The 24,091-nt window shown below is 42.1% G+C and overlaps 1 protein-coding gene across 8 annotated transcripts in view; it reads right to left on the minus strand.

The window, feature by feature from the left end:
* The window catches only part of PTPRG (protein tyrosine phosphatase receptor type G), a 536,428-nt gene that overhangs the window by 232,994 nt on the left and 279,343 nt on the right, over positions 1-24,091 (minus strand). For all 8 annotated transcript variants that reach the window (XM_083491124.1, XM_083491123.1, XM_083491119.1 and 5 more), the window contains exons 3-4: positions 22,626-22,805; positions 10,259-10,407 (exon numbers count right to left, since the gene is read on the minus strand). In XM_083491124.1, the coding sequence (XP_083347250.1) occupies positions 10,259-10,407; positions 22,626-22,805 (329 nt within the window). The remainder of the gene's footprint in view (positions 1-10,258; positions 10,408-22,625; positions 22,806-24,091) is intronic.

Consider the following 24,091-nt stretch of genomic DNA (forward strand, 5'->3'; position numbering starts at 1 on the left):
GCCAATCTCTGGGATCTTGGACTGTTAATATCACTCCGCCGAAACACATAAAAATTAGCCAGAGAACAGAACATGATTTCAGGGATAAGGCATCAGCAAATTGATTTTTAAGCACTATTATCCGATGGCTATCTCTGATTGTCAGGTAAAGCTCTCTTTGCTGCGATAAAGATATGACAGGGCAATAAGTTCTGACAATTATCCTTACTAATTATAAGCAAACACAGTCAGTTTATCTGATTTTGAATCATAGCCACATTTGCAAATTCACTCCACCATAACTTTTCTCTACCAGCTGTCTCAATCACATGTGAAGGAACTGTTGGAGATGTTCCTCTGAGATTACAAGCAAGAGATGTGAGGTGACAGGCCCTTCTGTTTTGATTCCCCATCCCAAGATCATTCTCAATGTGCGTTATTATTCCAGTCTCTAAAAGGGCTAGGATAGTAAACAGAGAAAGCCTTTAATTACTAATTGCTACACGTGCATATGACTCTCTATAACGATAATCGGGGTTACTTATTTTAAAGGTATTTTGAAGTGCCCTGTGCAGAATCATCCAAGAAACAAATATTCCTAATTTGCTTAATTATATGAAATCAGTTTCAGGCAATGAGGTTAAGAGACAACTTGATTATTGCGTGTAACCACTTGCAAAAAGGAAAAAAAAAAGGAAAAAAGGAGGAATTATAACTTTCTCCTTCCCAAACATTAGACAGGCTAACATGTACTCATGCTGTGTTAAGCTAGCATAAAGTTCATTCTTAAACTGCAGGAAAGAAAGGTGTTTCCTAGGCTAGTGGTATACAGTGAATGGATTTCTACAGCAAGGATACTAGTAGCTGTGGTGGTTTTCAAGTCCTTGTCTTGAGATATAAGGAAATCTTGTAATGGCAGTGATAACTGTGACATAGTGTTTAGAATGTTGGACTAGGACCTGGGAATCCAAGGCCCAAGTACCAACCCAGTCCTGAAGCTCAAGGGGTGACCTTGGACCAGCCACTATCTCAGTGTAAGCTGCCTCATGGGGTTGATTTGAGGATAAAACGGGGAGACAGAGAACCATGAACACTACCTAGACCTCCTTGGCCCTGTATACCCGAAGGAGCATCTCCATTGTCCAGCTATCCAGCACCGATGGCCTTCTGGTGGTTCCCTCATTGCAAGAAGTGAGGTTACAGGGAACCAGACAGAGGTCGTTCTCAGGAGACAACTATCTGACTTTTAGAAGAAATCTGAAGGCAGCCATTAGGGAAGCTTTTAATGTGTGATGTTTTACTGTGGTTTCATAATTTGCTAGAAGCCTCCCAGAGTGGCTGGGGCAACGTAGTCAGATGGGTGACAAATGAATGATCAATAAACTCCCTATGAATGTACGTTCTTATCTGTCATGGGAAGAAAATCTCGCTTTTCCAAACAGTCGAGGGGCTGTGCTTGTGACTGCTCACTCAAGCCCATGGGAAGAAAAGGAAGTGGCTATGGGGACAAGGATTTGGAACTAGTAGGGAGCCAGAAAAGGCTGCAGTAATTGTGGGTGTGAATAAATCTGTATGGCTTTGAGGAGCTGGTCACACACACATACACAATCATATTTAGAATCAATGATTAAAAGGCTGCACCCCATAAAATCTTTTGAGATGAGGATGACACCTAGTTACTATTCACATAATAAAAAAGTTCATCAACCCTGATTTAATCAGTAGATTGAATTTATGAAACTTTACTTGATTTTAACTGGTGAAGTGGAGCTGCAGGTGCAAGACACAGCTTTTGATTTTTGAGGCTCTTTGTTCCGGCGCTTTAATATACTAGCAATTGAAAAATATATATTTAAAATAGGCTTTCCAGGGACTATTTCAGGTCTGTCAATACCCGAAGATGCGACCTTTCTGAATATATCTTGTAAAGATCAGCAATCTAGACAGGAAACCAGTGAAAAAGCTAGACAACAATGGAATATCAAAATAGAAATTAAATTAAGTTTAAAAGGAAGATTTATTTGGGGTAGCCTTTCCTTCTCTCCAATGAATGGTAGAGTTGAAAAATCAAATCTTCATCCCCCCCAAAAAAAATTAAGATTTGGTAATATCTAGGTTTATTTAAATGTGATTGATCAATCAGTTTTAAATACACCAGGTGATTAATAAACTAAAAAGTATTTAATCAGCTGACAGCTCTCCCAGTTAAACAAATAATAAGCCTAGGGCTGCTGTAATCGTTTAATGTCAAAGTTAGGTCACACCCATACACCTGAAGATTAGTCTAGGGTAGGTAAGTCTGAAGGGTTGACTAATGTGCAAGAGTTTGTATGCTGCAAGAAGAACCATGTAGAGTTTTAGCTGTAAAACCTATAGATTTAACAGCAGTATGCAGCATATGAGTAAAGAAAGTAGTGGCCAATTCATGCCACAATTTTATTTTATGAAAGTACATACAATTTCATGTGAATCTTGAAACTATCCATTTGGTATGATTTCAAAACCCAATCTGGCCTCTTTTATTAGCCGAGCCTAGTTACTATTTATAACCTTTTTAAAAAGAACCTCAGACGGTGAAAACATTTCCCTAGTGTCTCTGATATGTGTCTTTTTTTTTTTTTAAAAAAAAGGGGGGGTGTCTTTGTCAACTTCTAGCTTTCTAGAGCTGGAGAATCTACGGTAATTTTTAAAGCATTAGCATCACTGTATCTGTTGCCTTCCATTAAATGGGTCTCATTAACTCTGTCAAATTCTCCAACCTCTTTATTGATTTTTTTCTCCAATTCAAAATAACTTCTTTCTACTAGGAACTTGCTGTCAGTCTTATCTAACATCATCACCTCCAACAAATCTCTCCTGATCTCAACAGCACACACCCACCCTGCCCCACAAGACTCTGATTAAACTTGTAGAAAATTGGAATTATGTTGAGATAAGATGCCTAACTTTTAGTCTATCATTATATCATAATTACAGTGAAGCAGCACTGACACATCCTAGAGGTGAACCTCAGGGGGAAAGAAAATGCTGCCATCAGGCTCTCATCAATGTCTAATGGTGCTGTGCCCAATGGATGGATCCTTCAAACTGAAATTCCGCATGCACTCTGACATTTGAATGATTGAAAGCTAGTTGCCTCTGGCAGACAGCAAGATGACAATACCATAAAATAAGACTATGCTGTTCTACTCCACAGATTCTTTTCTTAGACTATGCAAAACCATTCCTGCAGACCATCCATACATCTGCAGAACACATTTTAATTTCAGACCTTCCTCTCCCAATTTCCTCTTAATTATCACAGGGCATTCGCAGAAAAGATCAGCCAGATGGAGATTAAATATTTCACTACTGGAAGATGAAGCATTCTGCTGTAAAATGGAGACTTTATTGCAATAAAATCATTAATTAAAGACATATCCAATTCCCTAGTCACAAGATGGGAAACACAAGAGACAATCACAACAGGGTAAGTGCATCAGCTCAGACAATTACATGAACACAAGCTGTAACTGACAACCGTCTTGGACAGAAGAGAAGCCCAGACAAGGCAAGCTTTCATAAGAATTATAGCCATCCTTCTTCCTTAAAATTAGACCACGCTGAATACTTCATGAAGACAATCCCAAGATGTTCTTCCAAGCAGAGGCAGAGTACAGGGGAATGAATGAGTCAGTAGAGGAACTCTAAGGAGGCAAGATTATCTTCTCTTGCTCCAAGGCTTATTAGCGAATGTAGGATTTACCAGTAGGCCGAGCCACATAATAAAACACATCGTTAGATTAACACATTATATGACATGTATAACTGGATGAATGCATAAAACTGCTAATCATCAGAAAATTAAGTCTGAAGGATCACTGAACTGTTTTCTCTCCAGTCAACAAACATTTCCTCTTTACAGTACAATGAAAGCCAAACTAGTGAGTGATACATCTAACATGGCTTGGCGTATATCACCAGTCAAGTTGTACCTGAAATATAAACTCCACAAAACACGAAACCCTCCATAAAACAGGTCCTCAGATGAAGAGCAGTATTTAAGTTTAATAAATAAATAAAATAAAAATAAACTTAGATATTCCATTCACCAAACACCCTTTAAACTAAGACTTGCACAATTTCACCTGTGCTTTTGCCAGAACAACCTCTTGATGGCTGGAAACTAATAATATCCTTGAAGCCTGTCAAGCAGAAATTAGCTGATTTATTGTTTACTGACCTGAATTATGAGAATGTTTATTTTATATTGAAGATATATTGGATCGGATCCAGATTTTTTTATTGTAAAGTCATGTCCCGTGTTCCAGAGTGCATCTTATTTGGAAACCAGAATACAAGTATTTCAAAAGTAGATCTATAAAATCCCCTTAGGTATTGCACATGTAACCCTCTGGATAACACAGGATTAAGGTCCCACTGACAAACTCCATTTTCCTTGTAAAATACAATGAAAATCCGCATCCTTGCATTGAATTACTTTGCCATAAGCCAATGCAGAACCCATATCTAGTAGTGGTCAGCATGGTGGTGTTTGCATGACCTCCTGGCAGCTGAGTCACTGCTGCTTACCGGGAAGGAAAGGGGGAGAGGTGATGCAGTGTGGAGGTTGGCTGAGTGCAAATGCACCATCAGGAGTGCAAGATTGGTTCTGCCAGGCATGTTTCCACTGCCCCCATGTCCCAGTAAGCAGCAGCAGCAGCAACTCAGCCGTCAGGAGATCAGGTGAGCACCACCACCCGCCGCTGTTCATATCTTTGTCCCTTGGAAACTTGTGAGACTCAAAAAACACGCCGAGATCCAAAGAGCTTTTTTACTGTTGCCCAAGGGCTTGCACTCCCCTACTGCGATATCTGGCTGTTTTTGTCTTTCAAAAGCAATGTCACAAACTGCTATTGAAATTGCCCTCCATTTCAACAGCTGCTCTTCCTGCAGCACCTCTGGCGTCCATGAAAGAAAACAGCACTAAAGCCCTTTTGGGCACAATGCTCTTTTGGTTCCTTGTTACAGAGAAGAGCTTTGTGCACCTGTCCCTTTTGGTTTGCCCTCATATCACGATTTGAAGCAGTGGCTTGCAATTCTTGTTTGGAAGGCACATACAACCCCCCCAAGATTGGTCTAACAGTACACGAGAAAGCCACACTGCTGAAGCTAAGCAAGTTTAGGTCTAGTTAGCGTCTGGATGGGAGACCACCTAAGGAACCCCATGAACGCTGCCTTGAGTTCCATGATGGAAGAAATGCAGGATATAAATTTAACCGGTAATTAGCCACAGTTTGGCACTCTAGCTACAACAGCTGCCTACGGTTTGCACTAAAAAGGAAGCAACTACAGTGGTACCTTGGTTTGCAACCGCTTTGGATTGCAACCGTTTTGGATTACAACCACGTCAAACTCGGAAGTGTGTGTGTCCCTTTTTTTGGATTACAACCTATTGGGGGGGGGAGGCCCCATTGACGAAAGCACGCCTTGGGTTACAACTTGTTTTGGTTTACAACCGGACCTCCAGAACAGATTATGGTTGTAAACCAAAGTACCACTGTACTTGAATCGAGAGTGAGTGAGGACATATGCAAGTCCAAGGTTTGCTCAGGTACTGCCATATCCAGCTCAGTTGGTAGAGCATGAGGCTCATAATTTCAGGGTTGTGGGTTCGAGCCCCACATTGGGCAAAATGTTCCTGACCGTTGTGGTCCCTTCCAAATCTACAATTCTATGTCTTGGTGCTAGACATGAACCAGCCCAGCATGCCCTTTCTGTGAATATGGATTCTGCCAAAGCAGCAAAGAGTTACCAGGCAATTCTGTATTGCCTTGTCTTTGTTATTATTAACTAAGTTGTTAATAACATCATGCAGAAAAAGGACTGGGAAAGTGCACTAACTTGCCTGGGTGAAATTCAGAAGCCGTTTCAAGAGAGGCCCTTGTCAGAGAATCAAGCCCTAGCCACTGTAAGCACGCTAATTTGCAGGGATTAGGTCTCCATGGCATGCTGCAGTATGGTCCTTGGAACAAGATTCTCATTTACTAAGTAAATTACTGTACATTATTGTATAATGGTGTTCACATTATAACTGACAATTAGAACCATTAAGACGAAAGCTCATAAACAGCTGAAAGCTCACATCAAATTAACACAGTCATGATTGAAATCACTCTTCTGATTTCTGCTCTTCACAGACATAATCAGCATCTTGCATAGAAATGAATAGGCAATGAGCAAAATCGCAGCCAGTGAGCAAAATGGCAGAGGTGGTGGGGGCTCTGCTAATAGAGAGGTACATGATCCAGCCTACATTATGACTGTTGAACACACTGTGTCCTTTCTGTGCAAATGTTCTTCTGCAGCAACAGCGGGCAACGTATTAGTTATCGCACAAGTTGCTACTCTCAAGAGTCTCATAAGTATCAACAGGTTTTCTAATGAGGGAACTCTGCATTCTGCATTAGCTTACCAGAAGTTGGTTTACTACACTATTAACAGCAGACCTCTTTCAACTATATGCATCTGCTGGCGGCTCTAAGGAGAGGGAAAAGGCACATGTCAAATTTCATGTGTTGTCAACCAAATTATGGTTGCAGATTCTAAACTAGTACCTCTCTTCTCCCCCAACCTTATACTGAACACAACATTGATGTTTCACATCAAATGTCAAACTAGTACTTACCAAACTACTCTTAACTTGGACCACTTCACTTGAAGACACCGTGTGCTGCCAGACAGACATTAGAATGAGTTGTTAAACATTGCACATTTGTGTGCCACAAGATGGAAGTACTCTTCGGCAGCCTTCATACGTGGCTAAAGTCCTTGGGTCGTATACCATGGTGGCTTTGTGCAAGCGCTTCCGCTTAGGCAAAGTGTAGCATCAATTTTTTACCAACCCTTTGCTGACATCCCATGCTCCCCAAATCCCCATGCCTTTTATGACTTTGCAAAGAACTCCTTGGTAAAACCCGAAGGGAAAACATGCAAATATGAAAGTTTTAAATAGAATCTTATAACCTTGCAATTCATCATATTATTGGAAACAGCATTATCCCGAATCAGACCGTTGGGTCCATCTGGTTCGGTATTATCTACACTTAATGGTAGCAGTGTTCCAGGGTTTCTGGAAGGGATCTCTCTCCAAGAGATTTAATCTTGGAACCCTTGCAGACAAAGCAAGTGTTTTACTAGCGAGTCACAGCTAGAGTCAGCCCACCCATCAGGCAAGGTGATGCAGCCACCTCAGGTGATAGGACCACTGCGGCAGCAGATCTAGCCTCCAAGGAATACATTGCCTGCTGCTGCCACCATGATAGCAACAGCTGCGGTACACTCACAATGGCTTCTGATTCCCACTTCAACCATCAAGGTTGAATCCCCACCCCTCTGTTCCTGATTTAGATCTTCACTCCCCTGCCCTGGTTCTTTATGTAGAGCTTGACTCAACCGTTCTACCCTGGCAGCAGGGAAGCACCATTCTGTGGTTCACCTCAGGTGCCAAAGTGTCTTAGGCCAGCCCTGGCAATAGTTCTTCATCTTTTACTGAACTTGGGGTGGGGTGGGGAAGGTGGAGTGAGAAGATGCAAGGAACTGGAGCTAGACACCAAGGCAGACTTCAGGAAAAGGTTAGGGAGGGTATTGCAAAAGGGAAGTTGTCTGTAGCATTTCGGAAACACCCCCACCCCACAATTTGGCTGCTCATCTGTTCGAAAAAGGATGTTGCTCTTGATTCTACAGAGGAATAGGACTGGAAGGAAGGGTGTTAACTTTTTTGCTGAAATCCCTTTCCTTCTGAAAACAAAGCATAATCAAACATGTGTATGAGACTGACTCTTTAATTTTTTTAAAAGAAGGGTAACAACAGTCAGATAAATGCACTGCCTTTGATCCAATTTCTCTTTAGAGAACGTAATGAAAAGGATGTTCTTGTATATCCTATCCCCTAATTTAACATATAAATCACTCACAAAAATATGATCCAGATGGGCTCCAATGAAGGAAACCAATTAACTCACACTGCCTTACCATCTGACACATTAGCTGTGATAATAAAAATACAAACAACATGGTCAAACAATAAGGTTCTGTCTTACATCTGACATTTCCAATTAGTTTTGTTATTCTGTGAGCTCTCCCCCAACCCTCCACGAACAGCCTTAACAACAAGCATTTTGTTTTCCAGCAAATGCACATACAAACTCCGTGTTTACCGAACAAACTCTGCGGATGAAGCAGATTTGTCTGCATCCCCCAGTGGGGCAATCGTTGGAACTAATGCACACTGCATACCGTCCACATCTGGTTTCTCAATTAGGTTCAGATCACATTTTGCTTCCAAGTGCTCCGGCAGCAGAACGGTGCCAAACCTGGAGGACAAAGTACTTGTGGGCACTTCACAAATGTTTGACCTGTGTCTATGGGCCACCACAGATCAGCAAGTCATCACTGCTGCTCTTGTTTTCTTTTATGGGTTTCCTAGAAATGCAGCCCCTAGCATGAGGCAAGACCCTATTTGGCAGGGAGATTTCACTGTCAGGTAATTAGCGCTGCAACAAGTCCCTGCAAGCTGAAATACAATTAGGCGAAAATGCTGGAAGTACACAAAGGCAGCTCTTCTACATAATGCGTTGGGGGCCTGGCTCCGGGAGGTGTTGGGGGAGCAGCCTAAAGAGCAAAGCACACACTTCTTAAAGAGCTGTTCTCAAAAGGTTTCATTTCTTGGATGGTGAAATGAAACTATTTTTCTCTATCCATGTAACTGTTTTACCTTAACTATATATGCGAGGTCTCTTGCCAACCTAGCAGTTCGAAAGCACAAAATACAAGTATATAAATAGGTACCGCTCCAGCGGGAAGGTAAATGGCGTTTCCGTGTGCTGCTCTGGTTCGCCAGAAGCGGCTTAGTCATGCTGGCCACATGATCCGGAAGCTGTATGCCGGCTCCCTGAGCCAGTAAAGCGAGATGAGCGCCGCAACCCCAGAGTCGGTCACGACTGGACCTAATGGTCAGGGGTCCCTTTACCTTTATGTATGCTAGGTACTGTTTTTTCTTTAATCTCACATACTTGCTTATGTAATGCACTTTGACAATTAATCCTCACATAAGTGACATGTTTGCTTCCTAGCTGTGCGGAAGGAGAGCAGCAAGGAGAGAAGCCTGTGAATGGGTTCTCCTCACCCCCCCCCCCGGAGGACTGCCAGAGTATACCTTTCTTAAAATTACTGAACTGAACAGAATCCCTCCCGTTTTCAAAAGGAACATATAATCCTAGTTCAAAAAGAAGAGAAAACATCATTAACGAATCAAGTTTTCAAGAGGAATACATAATTGTGAGCAAGTCAACCCACACCAGTGATTCTGCTAATTATCTAAGCAAACCCAAACATCAGTGTTTCATGACAAACCATCAATGATGCTCTCTGCTTATGCAAAACCATTCCCTCAAAGAATATACTGTCAAGCAAAGGAAAAATGTGGCTCAGTAATCATCTCTCAGTACCTTAGAAAGTTGAGGGCCTAAAAGCTCAACTTGAATACAGTATCAGGCTTGTTACACAAATATGACAAAAGAGGGAAAATCACAGGGTTGTAATTCTAGTCTAGGTAGAAAATGAGTGCTGCCTGGTGCTCGCTGACACAAAAAACAGGCGCTAAAACTTGCTGAAACCATCATCAGCATCATCAATAGAGAATTTAGTGGCACTGTAACTATAGGTTTGGCAAAATGGGGCTACCCACAAGCAACATAGAAGTTTCTGCATATTCCAGGTTCTGCTCAGATACAAACACATGCACACAAACATACATGTATGTGCACACACACTTATAAATTGCAAGAACAAATATACAAGAAACCCAAATGGCTTGATGAAATCTGAGCATGCGCTGCTGCAAATGCCACTTGTTGCATATCAACCTTTAGGACAGATAGAAGTGGCTTAGCAAAAAAAGAAGAAGAAGAAAAGAAAGCCTTGAGGGCTGAAGCTCATGGGCCAGAGGTTCCCTACTATTAGTATATGTTGGCATTAGCTGTGGAGTAGCCACTATGCTGGGCATAAGACTTTGAGTCAACTGCCGACCAAATAATCCCATATATCTCCTGTTTATTTTAAATTGTAACTTCAGAACAGCAAATGAAACCTTCAGTGAAAATGCAACAGCAAAACACCAGAAGGAAACTCATGGGAAAAAGAGCAAGTTAATACAATCTGCAAATTCCACTTCTGACAAGTCTCATATTAAAACAATACACTTTTCATTAAAATGCAAGTGCACTTGCTTTCAACCAACCTCAACTGGGAATCTCCTTCCGTTGATGCTGTGCTCCGAGCCGGCTGATCCATTGCTTTGACCCCAGTGAAACTCAACTTTCTCAGCTTTAAATCTGCCTGGTAGCCCAGCACCACTGATGAAATAATCATCCTTTAAGAGGATAGCAACTGAAAGTAGAAGAAAAGGGGGGAAAGGAGAGAAGAAAATTGAAAACACTTCTGCCATTGATGTCAACCATACGTCTGCAGTTGTTTACATGGCAACTATGTCCCTGGTTCATGAATTCTTTGGGGTACAGATGAATGCATGGAGGGAACTCATAGAGGTCACAGCTACAGGTTCTGGCCCCTATTCATTCATAGGGTAGTGTTGGTAAGCAGCCCAAACACATGGGTCCAAAGAGCTGAAGGGTCTCATATGTTCAACCAGGCCCCTAGAAAACGTGTTTTCAAAGCAAGTGTTTTCACATGCAGGCTCCATGAAAATGGGAGCTTTGAACGCATTGAGCTTGTGGTCAGTGGCATGACTCTGACCACTTCCTTCAGGCTTGCATATGCACCCAAATAAACACACTATCAAGAATTCAGGCTTAAAGGCTCAGGTGTGAAGTTTCTTATAAAGTATAGGTAACTAGCATCATATGCTTACTTTACTTACGTGATCACAGATTTGGAACTCCCTGACTATTTGCATTAGGTAGGCTTTTATACACTTGCTAAAAACCTACTTATTCCAGTAAGCCTATCCAGGCACATAATTTAGTTATGCATACTTGTTTTTAATATCTGCTGATTTTATCTGTGCATTATGTATGATAATTTTATATTGTTTTATGGATACCACTTCACACAATTTATTTTCTTCCTTTTATTAAACTGTTTAAATATTTTTAAAAAGAAAATCAATGAAATAAAATATTGCAAGTACTTCTGCATTTCTACTGAACACCTCATAACCTCATCTGATGCCTTCCAAAACTGTACTTGCCTTTCAAGCAGCTACATGGCAGAGCTTTCAATGAGACTTTCCTTCTTGAGACCTCAACAGATATCAAAGTTTTTATTAAACTACAGATCCATGACCTTATGCTCAATGATATTCGACAAAATGGCATTTCTGTAACTCCAGTATGTTAGGTCATTTAGCGCCACCCATATAACTGTCCAATACAGATATCTATTGATAACGCCTCCTAGGTTGGCACGACTGGCAGATTTCATCCACATATTTAATCAAAGTGGAAAATCAATATACACACATCTCATTATTGCTGCTGAAGAATCCTAACAAATTCTCTTACTTTAGTGTGAAAACTTAGTGTTTATCACAACCCTTCAACACTTTCTTCCCCTGGAGCTAGTCATATAATTACTCATCTTACAAGCCTTCTGGTGTTACTCACGTGAAGCAGGCAAGGCTGGTAAAAGGGACTTCAGTTTAGTCCCCCTCCTATAGTCATCTGGGCTACTCCTTCTCCTTCGGAGTTAGGGTATGACATGTGAAGCAGGGAGCATGTCCTACACAGGTAGGCTTCCCATGTGAATTAGAATCCTGAATGCCCGGCGTTCTAAATCCACAGGGCGCCTCCATTTCTAGAATAAGCTTCCCACTCCACCTTGTTCCTGATGTGGACTTTTACTTCCCACTTCTTCCCTGGCGGGTAGGAGGATGCCATTTTGTGGTTTGCCTCAGGTGCCAAAATGTCTTGCGTCAGCCCTGGTTATCCCTCAACTTGGCGGGTTGGGAGGGAGCTGCATAAATATGGGAGTGAAGCTAAACTCCTGCAACCAAAAAATTTGCTTTTTGTGCCTGTATTTTCTAGACTGCATGGTCACTAGTACTGTACCAAGTGGAACAGTAATGAAATCCAAATGGTCTAGAAATAATATCTGATTATCTGGCATCACCTTATTTGATGAAGCTGATGTTCAAAAGCCCTACTAGGTCAGGGCTGTCAAGTCCACTATCCTGCTCTCACACTGGCTAACCAGAAGCCCATGGAAAGCCTGCAAGCAGGACATAAGCACAATAGTACTCTCTCCCACTTGTGTTACCCAACTCCTGATACTCAGAGGTATACCTCCCTCCAATGCTGGAGGTAATATACAACTGTCATGACTAGTAGAAGAAGAAGAAGAGTTTGGATTTGATATCCCGCTTTCTCACTCCCCTTCAGGAGTCTCAAAGCGGCTAACATTCTCCTTTCCCTTCCTCCCCCACAACAAACACTCTGTGAGGTGAGTGGGGCTGAGAGACTTCAAAGAAGTGTGACTGGCCCAAGGTCACCCAGCAGCTGCATGTGGAGGAGCGGGGAAGCAAACCTGGTTCCCCAGATTACGAGACTACTGCTCTTAACCACTACACCACACTGGCACCACAGCATAGTAGCCAGTGTATGCTGCGTTAAAATTTGACTGTATATTACATTGTTATTTATTAAAATTATTTTGACTGTATATTACATTCTTATCATTTAAAAAGTACTCAACATCACTAGGAACATTTCAGCATTAGAAATCCTCAAGCTTAACTACTCTTGGTTCTGGTTAACCAGAAAACATTAAAGAGGGAAGCATCAAACAAAGCAAAACAGCCCAATGAGGACTAGGTGTGCTCAGTGACCACAAAATGCTTACTGACTGCTGGAAGGGGATAGAATGGAGTGTCCTGGAAGATGGCATGGGCGGCTGACTGGAAACCCGAACAGGAAGCAATCCACATTGCAATGTTTTGTTGCAGGACCCAGGTGTTATTTCTGAACACACACCCATAGGATCCAGCTGTTGCTGAAGTTCCTTATGTTAAGAGTTGTGTCGCAGAATCCTATGCTTATTTCCTCAGAAGTCCCACAGTGCTTAGCCAGACCTTCTCCCTGGGATTTCAGCAGTGCTATTTTTCTAGAAAAAGAGGTGCCGGAACTCACCATGAACACCTCCCTTGTTCTCTTATAATGGCAATAGTGCCCACCTGAGAGGTGCCAGAACTGAGTTCCAGTAAGTTCCAGCTGAAAAAAAAGCCTTGGGTTTCAGAGTCAATCTCTGTGTTTGCTTCAATACTTGGTTTCCAGAGGGTAGAATCTATAGAATCTATACTAGCAATTAATTAATCAAGTGTCTTTTTCACCCTGCTATTCAGCCAGAAAAGGATCCAAGAGTGTCTTAAAAGGTAAAGGTAAAGGGACCCCTGACCATTAGGTCCAGTCGTAGATGACTCTGGGGTTGTGGCGCTCATCTCACTTTACTGGCTGAGGGAGCCAGCGTACAGCTTCCGGGTCATGTGGCCAGCAGGACTAAGCCACTTCTGGCGAACCAGAGCAGCACACGGAAATGCCATATTTAGGTAATTCTTTACAAGGGCTGTGAGCAGGGGCAGATTAGAAATTACAGTTGCAAGGAGATGCATAGATTCATGCAACACAGAAATCCCAGGTCAATCATTTGTTGTTATGACTCCTATGCCTGGTCCCGCCAGTGTTGCAAAAAGTAGAACTTAGCAAGAAGGTATGTTGGCTAAGAGCAGGACTACTAAGGAGCTCAAAGTGCATTCCTGCATCGGGGCTACAGTGCAAAATGAGTCTATTTCATCCGTTTGCAAACATGATTTTCACATGGTTTTATCTCTCCAGTGAACGAGCCAATTTTCATTAATAGCAGCTAGCTGCATTAACAAGCAGAGATAAAAAGCTGGAGCCTGCTTGGCTATATCAAAGGGCACTTTGCATGAAACTCCACCACTCTTAATTCAAAGGGATCTTTTCCTATATTTGAGCTTTCCAGCTGCATGATCAACAAATATACGTGCCTGAGAGTATGCATTGGCCAAGGGCTTTAGGAATAAAATGATAGCACAAAACCACACAAACACACATTTTCTATCTCTCTCACCCACACATACACGGTTTCTCTTTACAAACTTAATCCACCAGTCCATTTGCAAGGTGCAGTGGCGATGTGCCGAAAGGACGCAACCCAGCACTTGCGTCAGCCCCAATAAAATGAATGCACCCATACCAAGTTTTGGGACTATCCTAACTGGTGGGTTCATTTGTTGTTATCTGAGTAAAGGTGAGTGGAGAGGGAGAGACACAGGAAGGTTTACCTATGTAGAACTTTCTCAGATGTAAGAACCTCCAGTGACAAACAATGTCCAAAAAGGCTTTTTGGCCCCCAGGGATATTGAACTTCCAATGGGTGGCAGCAGCAGCTCGTTGATACACCTCCAGGAAGACCATGGGCTGTTCATTTGCAGTGGTTATATCTCAGGCTAGTGCTGACATTTTGTTTAGTGCTGGCATTCCCTTTGATGCACTAACAAACTATTATTACTATTAGTAACCAGTAAAGCTTCCAGCTTTAACCACCCAATTGTGCCTTAACAGCCATGGGTTTTTAGATTAGCAATGGGTAAACAATTCTCCTCAATGTCACTTTCAGGGACGTTTCTATGTGTAACAACAGAAAGATATCTCACGGTGTATAGCAAAGGAATGAAATGTATTTTTTTTAAAAAAAAAAAATCTTGGTGGTGCCACGTGACAGGCATATAACTACGAGCAAAACTGATTTCATTGCGCTTGCAGCGGCGCCTTCAACTGTATGTTCTGTCTCAGAGACTGCCCAATACCTCTCTATTCAACAAGGCTTTTGCTAACCATTGTTTGTTTTGCCTGGTAGACGAAGGAATGCTGCATGTTGTTCAGCATTGTCTTTTTCATAATGGTCTTCAGATTTCTTGTTCACCGCTTAAACATTTTTTAAATGAAAAAGCAATGGTTAAATTTTCATATTAAAATAAATAATAACAATAAATAACAGAACGGTCCGCCAAATGGATTATGAAGCTGAACCAATTTCCAAGAGCTTTCCTTTCTGGATGTCTTCAAGCCTAGAGAGACTACCTGCTGGGGAAGCTCAAACTCTGGATTTTCTGCACAGAGCAGGGGGTTGAACTAGATCAGGTGTGGAGAACCAGTGGTCCTCTAGATGTTGCCAAACTACAAAGTCCCACCATTACTGGTCATTGGCCATGCTTGCTGGGCCTGGTGAGAGCTGTAGCTCAGAAGCAACATCCAGAGGGCCAAAGGTTCCTCTGCCTTGGATGAGATGATCTACAGGGCCCACTCCAATGCCATCATTCTATGAAATACATAATCTGGGAATGGGTCAGGATTGATGCAACATACTTTTTTTTTTAAAAAAAGAAATGTGTGGCACCAACATTAGGTGAAAAATCAGGAGGGGGAATTTGTACAAGCACGATGGTCTGTGCAACAGGGAAGGCAGCTAAAGAGGTTTTTTAAAAGGTGACATGTTTTATGGGCTGTCCCACAAGAAAGCAGGCTCCCGTGAATCTGTTACAATGCACGGCGGGATTCAGCTGCATTGTATAAATATTTGATGGTATCTAAATCATTTATGGCTCTGTCAGGGGTCATTTTACTTGCTTTGGATTAATAATTAAAAGGATAATTAGGAGGATGTACAATCTGAAATGTTCATCTAATTGTTCATTTTACAGTGTCTCTTACTAGGCTGTGCAAGATCTCAAAAAAACACAGGCATGCACACACAAACCTACCTCTCCCTTTTGCAGTAATTCTTTCCCAACAGTTTTAAGGTCATGGAACTCTTCTGGAGCAGCTATGGTTATGATCTACTACCGAATATCCACGCACTATGTATCATTTTGATGTGTGTGTCAGGTCTTACCTGGGCTCGTTTGCATCACACTAAACTATGGTTTGGTGTGACGTCCAAAGGCAACTACTGCCCTGGTACTGTTCTTACATAATGTGAGTTTCCTTTAGCTGAAGAGTGTGGGATATATAGTAAAGGTAAAGGTACCCCTGCCTGTACGGGCCAGTTGTGTCCGACTCTAGGGTTGTGCGCCCATCTCACTTAAGAGGCCGGGGGCCAGCGCTGTCCGGAGACAATTCCGGGTCACGTGACCAGCGTGACGAAGCTGCTCTGGCGAGCCAGCACCAGCGCAGCACACGGAAACGCCGTTTACCTTCCCGCTATAAAGCAGTACCTATTTATCTACTTGCACTTAAGGGTGCTTTCGAACTGCTAGGTGGGCAGGAGCTGGGACCAAAAGACGGGAGCTCACCCCGCCACAGGGATTCGAACCGCCGACCAAGCGATCGGCAAGCCCTAGGCACTGAGGTTTTACCCACAGCGCTACCCGCGTCCCTGTGGGATATATAGTTTACAATAATTAGTAAAATAAAATGGACATAAGAAAATTTGTAAAGTTTACACACACTCTCTCTATTTAACAAAACATTGAATATAAAAAATTGACTTGATAGTTAATATCTAAAATTTAAGCTGCAAATTTGCATATTCTGAATCCTAGTTAATTTTATCAAGATTTCACCACTTATCCAGTGGTGCCCCCGCAAGACGAATGCCTCGCAAGACGGAAAACCCGCTAGACGAAAGGGTTTTCCGTTTTGGAGGTGCTTCGCAAAACGAATTTCCTATGGGCTTGCTTCGCAAGACGACAATGCCTTGCGAGTTCCTGCGGGTTTTTTTCCCTTCCCCCCTTTTTTCTAAGCCGCTAAGCCGCTTATCAGCTGATCCAATCAGCAGATAAGCCGCTAAAAGCCACTAATAGCGCTAATAGCGCTAATCCACTAATCCGTCAATGGGCTTGCTTCGCAAGACGAAAAAACCGCTAGACGAAGAGAATCACAGAACGGATTCTTTTCGTCTTGCGAGGCACCATTGTATCTTTTAAAATTACCTCAAAACTTTTATACTTTAAAAATGATGACCTATAAAACATGCTGGCTGTTGCAAACACGGCAAAGACCGTAGGTATTTCCTAATGAAAGGGAAAAATAAAAGTATCCAAACATTGTTTCCGCTTAGCTGTAAAGCGAGTGGATTCTTGCCAAAGCACTAAGCTTCCATGCCTGTGATATGTAGAGTGAGCCTACAACCAGTTCATGGAAGCATTTGGCAAGTATTTTACCTCCTCACATTTCGTTCTTTAGTTAGTGAAGAAAACCACAAAGCTTTGTAAGTATATAATCAGGAAATGTTTCCGATATCAAAGCTAGAAAGATAGCTTTAATTATTACTATTAAACCTTATTTGTACCATGGTCATTTAAACAGTCGCAGATGGCGTGGTCGCTCATGTGACTGCTGGTCAGCTGCATTGCTGGAACTTATCAGGAGCAGTGCCGGATTTACATATAAGCTAAACAAGCTATAGCTTAGGGCCCCACTCTCTTGGGGGCCCCCAAAAAATATAAAGAAAAAAACCCATGGATGTACATTTCCAAAATATAAGATAAAAAACAAATAAAATAAAACCTACATACAGCAACAGGGGCAAATGGCTTTAGATACCTATTACACCCAAAAATTACCATATACAGTGGTACCTCTAGTTACGAACTAAATTTGTTTTGGAGGTCCGTTCTTAACCTGAAACTGTTCTTAACTAGAGGCGTGCTTTTGCTAATAGGGCCTCTTGTTGCCGCTGTGCCGCTGGCACACGATTTCCGTTCTCATCCTGGAGCAAAGTTCTCAACCTGAGGTAACTCTTCCAGGTTAGCAGAGTTTGTAACCTGAAGCGTTTGTAACCTGAGGCGTTTGTAACTGAGGTACCACTGCAGCATATATTCAACACAGAAAACAGCGACAATTTGTTGTTGACAAAGGACAGCTGGACATATAAAGGGCCCCATTACATTCAGTAGCTTAGGGCATGGGTAGGCAAACTTAGGCCCAGGGGCCAGATCCGGTCCAATTGCCTTCTAAACCTGGCCCGCGGACGATCCGGGAATCAGGGTGTTTGTACATGAGTAGAATGTGTCCTTTTATTTAAAATGCATCTCTGGGTTATTTGTGGGGCATAGGAATTTGTTCTCCCCCCCCCTCAAAATATAGTCCAGCCCCCCACAAGGTCTGAGGGACAGTGGACCGGCCTCCTGCTGAAAAAAGTTTGCTGACCCCTGCCTTAGAGGGTCTGGAAAAAAGCAGAGCTGGTGTCAGCACCCAACCTTCTTGAGTGACTACAAGGCCACCTGGGGACACCCACCCTGTACCAGGCCTTCCCTCCCTTACGTGTCCTCATGCTTTGATTTACAGGACAGCATCAGTGGACAGTTGGAAAACAGCTGTTTTGATGGTCCCACAATGCTCTGTGGTTGTGGAGGATAAAAAAGGTGGGTGGTTCATAGGCATTTGCTGCAGATGGTCCTGTTGCTGCTCTTAACCACTATGGAGGGGACACTGATATCGGGCCCCCACACTTGAAGGCACTTAGCCATGAGCCCCCCTTATACTGAGCTTAGAAATGAGAATCCATGTCTCCTTTCCCCCGTTGAAGTTATTTTTCTTCTTGTTGTTGTTATTGTATGGAAATTTTACCAGGCTTTGGAATTCCCTATTTAAACATGTTTACATGACAACCTTTCAAACCTAGAATTTTCAAACTGCATCAACCTACCACCTTAGAAAGGAGATTTGTTCCAGTTTTTTATGTGTCTGGCAAAGCCTGCCAATATTTTTTAAGACCTTCTTTTTCTATCCATGCTAACATTACTATCTTAAAGTTCTACCTCTTTTGTCATACCATAACCCCCAAGTCTGGATGCCTGCATATGGAACTGAGTCCCACTGATTTAATTTGAACTTATTTCAAAGTAAATACGTTTAGGGTAACAACATAATAAGCAATCTTACTCCAGTGCACCTTCATTATTAGTGGTTTTAATTTAGAGTTCTATTATGGCTGTATTCCCTAACATCAGATCCAAGCCCTTATCCTCTGGCAAGGAGAAGCACATAATTACATTGTTGAAATGCAGCAGCAAATGGCATGTTGCTGTGCTACAGCTCACTGGATCTGTGGTAATGTTGCTGTTGCTTGCCAGGAGAAGTTAGGCTGGTGAGGTGCAAACGCACCAGTGGAGCCAATCTGGTGCTCCTGCTGGAGCATTAACACTGCACCAGCCTCCTCACCTCACCTCCTGATCAGGGCCGGATTTAGGTTTGACGAGGCCCTAATCCAGGGATCAGCAACCTTTTTCAGCCATGGGGCAGTCCACCGTCCCTCAGACCATGCGGTGGGCCAGACTATATTTTGGGGGGGGGGGGGATGAATGAATTCCTATGCCCCACAAATAACCCAGAGATGCATTTTAAATAAAAGCACACATTGTACTCATGTAAAAACACCAGGCAGGCCCCACAAATAACCCAGAGATATATTTAAAATAAAAGGACACATTCTACTCATGTAAAAATATGATGATTCCTGGACCGTCCGCGGGGCAGATTTAGAAGGAAACTGGGCAACATCCGCCCCCTAGGCCTTAGGTTGCCTACCCCTGCTTTTAATTCTACTCATGTAAAAACATGATGATTCCTGGACCGTCCGCGGGGCAGATTTAGAAGGAAACTGGGCAACATCCGCCCCCTAGGCCTTAGGTTGCCTACCCCTGCTTTTAATCTCAAGGTCAAGGGTTCAAGCCCCATGGTGGGTTGGACTAGATGACCCTTGTGGTCTGTTCCAACTCCTTTTTGATTCAAAAGGCAGTGCGGACAAGTTAAAAATAAAATCAAAGTACCAACTTGGTACTGCTGCAGTGAAATCGCTGAACCACCAGATCAATGTGAGGAGGGGAGTGAAATAAGTAAAACATGCCAGTTATGTTCAAGCTAGTATTGCTCAATGCACACAGCAGGGACATGGACTTCATTTCACATTGCTTAGGAGCTAAGAAAAACCTGCTGCATCTTTCCATTGACCACAGTCCTGCACTACCTGAAACACTCGATAAGGGTAAGCACCTTCCTTAGCTCAGTTCTCACATTTCTTGATGCCTTGGGATTCCAGAAAGCCCCATGTAGCTTCAGTAAATATTCTCTTCGCCCTCTCACCCTTGTATAAATGGATGTTGGACTGCCTATTAAAATTCCACTGCAGAAAATTTTGCTGCAAAAAAGGACTCTCGCCAATACAGATGCAAACTCTTCTGGCACGTAGCAGTAAACTATTTAGTTGGATTTTTATTAATGCAGAAGTTTCTATAAATATTTAGAAGCACACACTACATCCAAATAGCAGTTTCTGTAATTACAAAAGCGGGGGGTGGGGAGCATGCAAACATTTTGAGCCTACAAGCTCTATATGGAAAGGAAGCTCAGGGCTTTGCTTGGAGACCGGAAGTGCAAGGGAAAAGATCTAAAGCATTACAGACCTTAGGAGTGGAAATCTACAGCTATAATCTTATGCGCAAATACATAGGGGGAAGTTTCACCGAACTCAGCAGAACTTGCTTATGAACAGACGTAAAGAGAATTGTTCCACATAGTTCTATTCACACAACATAGTTATGAGGAATGAAAGTGGGGGTGGCGGGGGGGGGGGACGACGACACACGACACATGCATATCCAAATTCTAATACAGAACTAATTTAGCATCAGGAGGCTTGGTTTTTTTTTGGGGGGGGGGTGCTAAGACTCAAAAAACTCCCCAATGAGAACTGAGCATATCAGTGGCCACAGAATGCTGAATGTTTTGGGACTGGAGAAAAAGCTTCCATTGATAAGGAGTCCATACTGTCTTCCAGTTATTTATTTCTGTATCAGCCACACCTTTATACTCACAACTTTTTCCCTATACATAATTCTTCTCTCATGAAACTTACTTCGTTGGTCTTCTGTTAAATAGGCAGAACGGTAAGTGACCTTGAATTTTATCATGAAAAAATGAGATATTTATTTTAACAACTAAAGCTTTTCTCTTTTCACAAGTATATTTAGCAGTAATCAATAAAGTAGAACGAAATAATAAAAAAGATTTAATGACCCACATTAAAGTTTTATCCCTTTCACTGCAATTCAGTGTATACAATTCCTACAAAGTATACTTTGGTTCCGTGTGCTTAATGGTGCAATTCTATACCTGTCTACTGAGCCTACTGCTGAGTTCAATGGGGTATGTTATCCAGCATCCACCCACCTGGGAGTAAACCTCATTTATCTCAATGGGACTTATTTCTGCAGAGACAGGTATGGGATTTCACTGCAGTCTTTAGTATAAACAACTAAGCAGCTGTTGCATCTAAAGTGAAAATCTTTTTTTCAGATTTAGCCATTTAAGAGTAGCTTTAATAATAAATAAACATAAAACCTCTGTTTAAAAAAAATACTAACTCAGGATAGTGATTTTTTTAATTGTTTGACCAACCTATCTCTGTATTCCTAAAAGCCACTGCTTTCTCCAGGCAATAGTATGGGCGACACAAGAGTATTTTGCCACATGGCTTAAGCCCCTTGTGGGTCACTAACAAGGCCAGAAGCATCTTGTATTAAAGGTTTTACACCTGACAGCACAGGAAACTGAGTGCGACTGAAGCATTATGACGAAAACCTATGAATATAACAATGAAAGAAGCAAGCAATAACAATGCTATCTTTAAAAAACACAGGAATATTATCTCTGCCTGTTTTTGGTTTTTTAAATCCCTTAAGATTTCACAACTATAGACAGTTATTTTGACAACCACCCCCAACTTTCAGAACATCTTTGGTCTTTTCATTGTCTTACACTCTTTGATATTGGGTTGCATAGTCTTTCCCCCAGGTCCTTATATGATATAAAGATTAGCAACCTAACTAGGGATATATTTACAATAGAGATTGGGCATCACATTGAGAATCAACTAGAGAAAAACAGTAAAAGGAGATCTTCATAACTCCTATTCTGATGTTCACTCCTGCAATTTAGAACTGCATAGAGCAAGGCAGTAGAGCCACACTTGCTGACCCCATCCCTTTGTTGGAGGGAAACATCTGTAAAAAGAGAGCCTTCCATAGGGTTCCTAATGCTCCCATAGGGAGCCAGTATGGTGTAGAGATTAAGAGAGGTGGACTCATAATCTGGTGAACCAGGTTCGATTCCCCGCTCCTCCACATGCAGCTGCTGGGTGACCTTGGGCTAGTCACACTTCCCTGAAGTCTCTCAGCCCCACTCACCTCACAGAGTGTTTGTTGTGGGGGAGGAAGGGAAAAGGAGATTGTTAGCTGCTTTGAGACTCCTTAAGGGGAGTGGAAGGTGGGGTATAAAGTCCAAACTCCTCTTCTTCTTCTTCCACATCATGCGTAACACACACACAAACACACAGCACGGGATTCGCCCGGTACATGTCCTTTTCCCAATGTGTGAATGGTGATGGGGGTCAAGCCCAGTAAGGCAAAGCTGATGGAGTGCGGCCAGCAGGCATAGCCACACATTCATTCTCCATGCAGTTCTTAGCCATGTGGATGAATGGGCGGCCATATAATTATGGCCTTTATAATTAACTATGAATGAAAATGCAAATAATCAACCATAAGAAAGTAATCATGCAGTTCTCACCAGTTTTCCCGGTATTTTTCATCCATGTCTTGTTAGAGGATTCATTATCAAAACCAACCAGGTGTATTTCTTGATATTCTTCTCCAACATGTGCCTGATGATCTACGATATCTATGGGAGACTGCTGAGTTCTTCCGCAATCCACGTTTGAAGTGACCCAGTGCTCAGGACCATATGCACCTGTTTCAAAAGAGGAAGAACACTTTGTAGTGACGGCTCAGCCAAGATGGTAAAGTTGAGTTATGAAATGAACACTTCAGTTAGTTCCCCTGTGCCCCACCCACGACATAAATTATCACCGTATTTACAAAGGTATTCTCCAGCTGTTAATATACTTTGCATCATTATTGGAATTTCACTTCTAAGAACATTCCACCACCACTTCTTAAGTAGTTTAAAACTTTTATCCCACAGAAAGCCAAAAATACACCTACTGATGGAGATCAGAACCAAAAGCCATTTACAAATCCAACTGATGAGCAGACATTTTGTTACAGCTAACAAATATTAAGGGGTGGAATCAACTAACTAGTCCAGCAAGCAGAAGCCCACATAGGGATATCTGCTGGTGCAATGGGGCTTTCCCTCTCTCCTCCCTCTGCATGCCCCCTCAACTGACTTGGGGGTTTGTCTGGATAACCCCAAGAACAACACACGGGAGAGGGAAAACCTTTCAATCATAAATGCATAAATGTTTGCACTGACAGAGCAATCTCCTCAGCACTATGTTGAATCCACCCCCACCCCCCGCCATCAAGAGTCAAAAATAAGGGGGGGAAATACTTGGGACTTCATTTTAATTTTAAATGTTTGTTGTTGTTTCAAAACTATATAACAGCCATAAAGGTAGATATTTTATTAAGTTTGTAATCAAGACATTTGGTTGCAATGGAATCCATGTATTCACTGCTAAGTGCTAGAAGGTTTAGAGCTAACGGCTAGCTTTTCTGTCCATGAACACTCAAGTGAAGTTTTAATTGAAACTGATCTTCTGCTACAGATTTCAAATTAATTCTTTTTTTAAGTGTCTCATGCTCCAAACCCCATTGTCTTGCCAAACAACAACAGCCCTATATCATTAGGGGAGGAAATAGAATGCTTTTTCTAGCTTGCAGGTATTGATTGCCTATTCCCTACATCAAAGTACGATTGCCATTCTACACACCCTCTCTCTCTATATATATATATAATTTCTTCAGCATTAGACACTTGAGAAAGTACACAGGATGACACTGCCAATCATTTGCTCTTGAAAATTAATAGTGGGTATTCAAAATGTTAAAAATAGCACACACGCACACACACCACTTTTAATTGTTCTCTGAGACATGGAAGGGAGGGAAAAAGGAAATCATGACATTCCAGGATCAAATCAGAAACCAGGATGGCTTCTGTAATTCCAGGAGTGTCCCTGGAAAATTGGGACACTTGGAAGGTATGTAAATATCACTCTGATAAATTATTTT

The sequence above is a fragment of the Podarcis liolepis genome (assembly GCF_965112155.1).
Source record: "Podarcis liolepis genome assembly, chromosome: 2".
In the NCBI taxonomy this organism is placed as follows: Eukaryota; Metazoa; Chordata; class Lepidosauria; order Squamata; family Lacertidae; genus Podarcis; species Podarcis liolepis.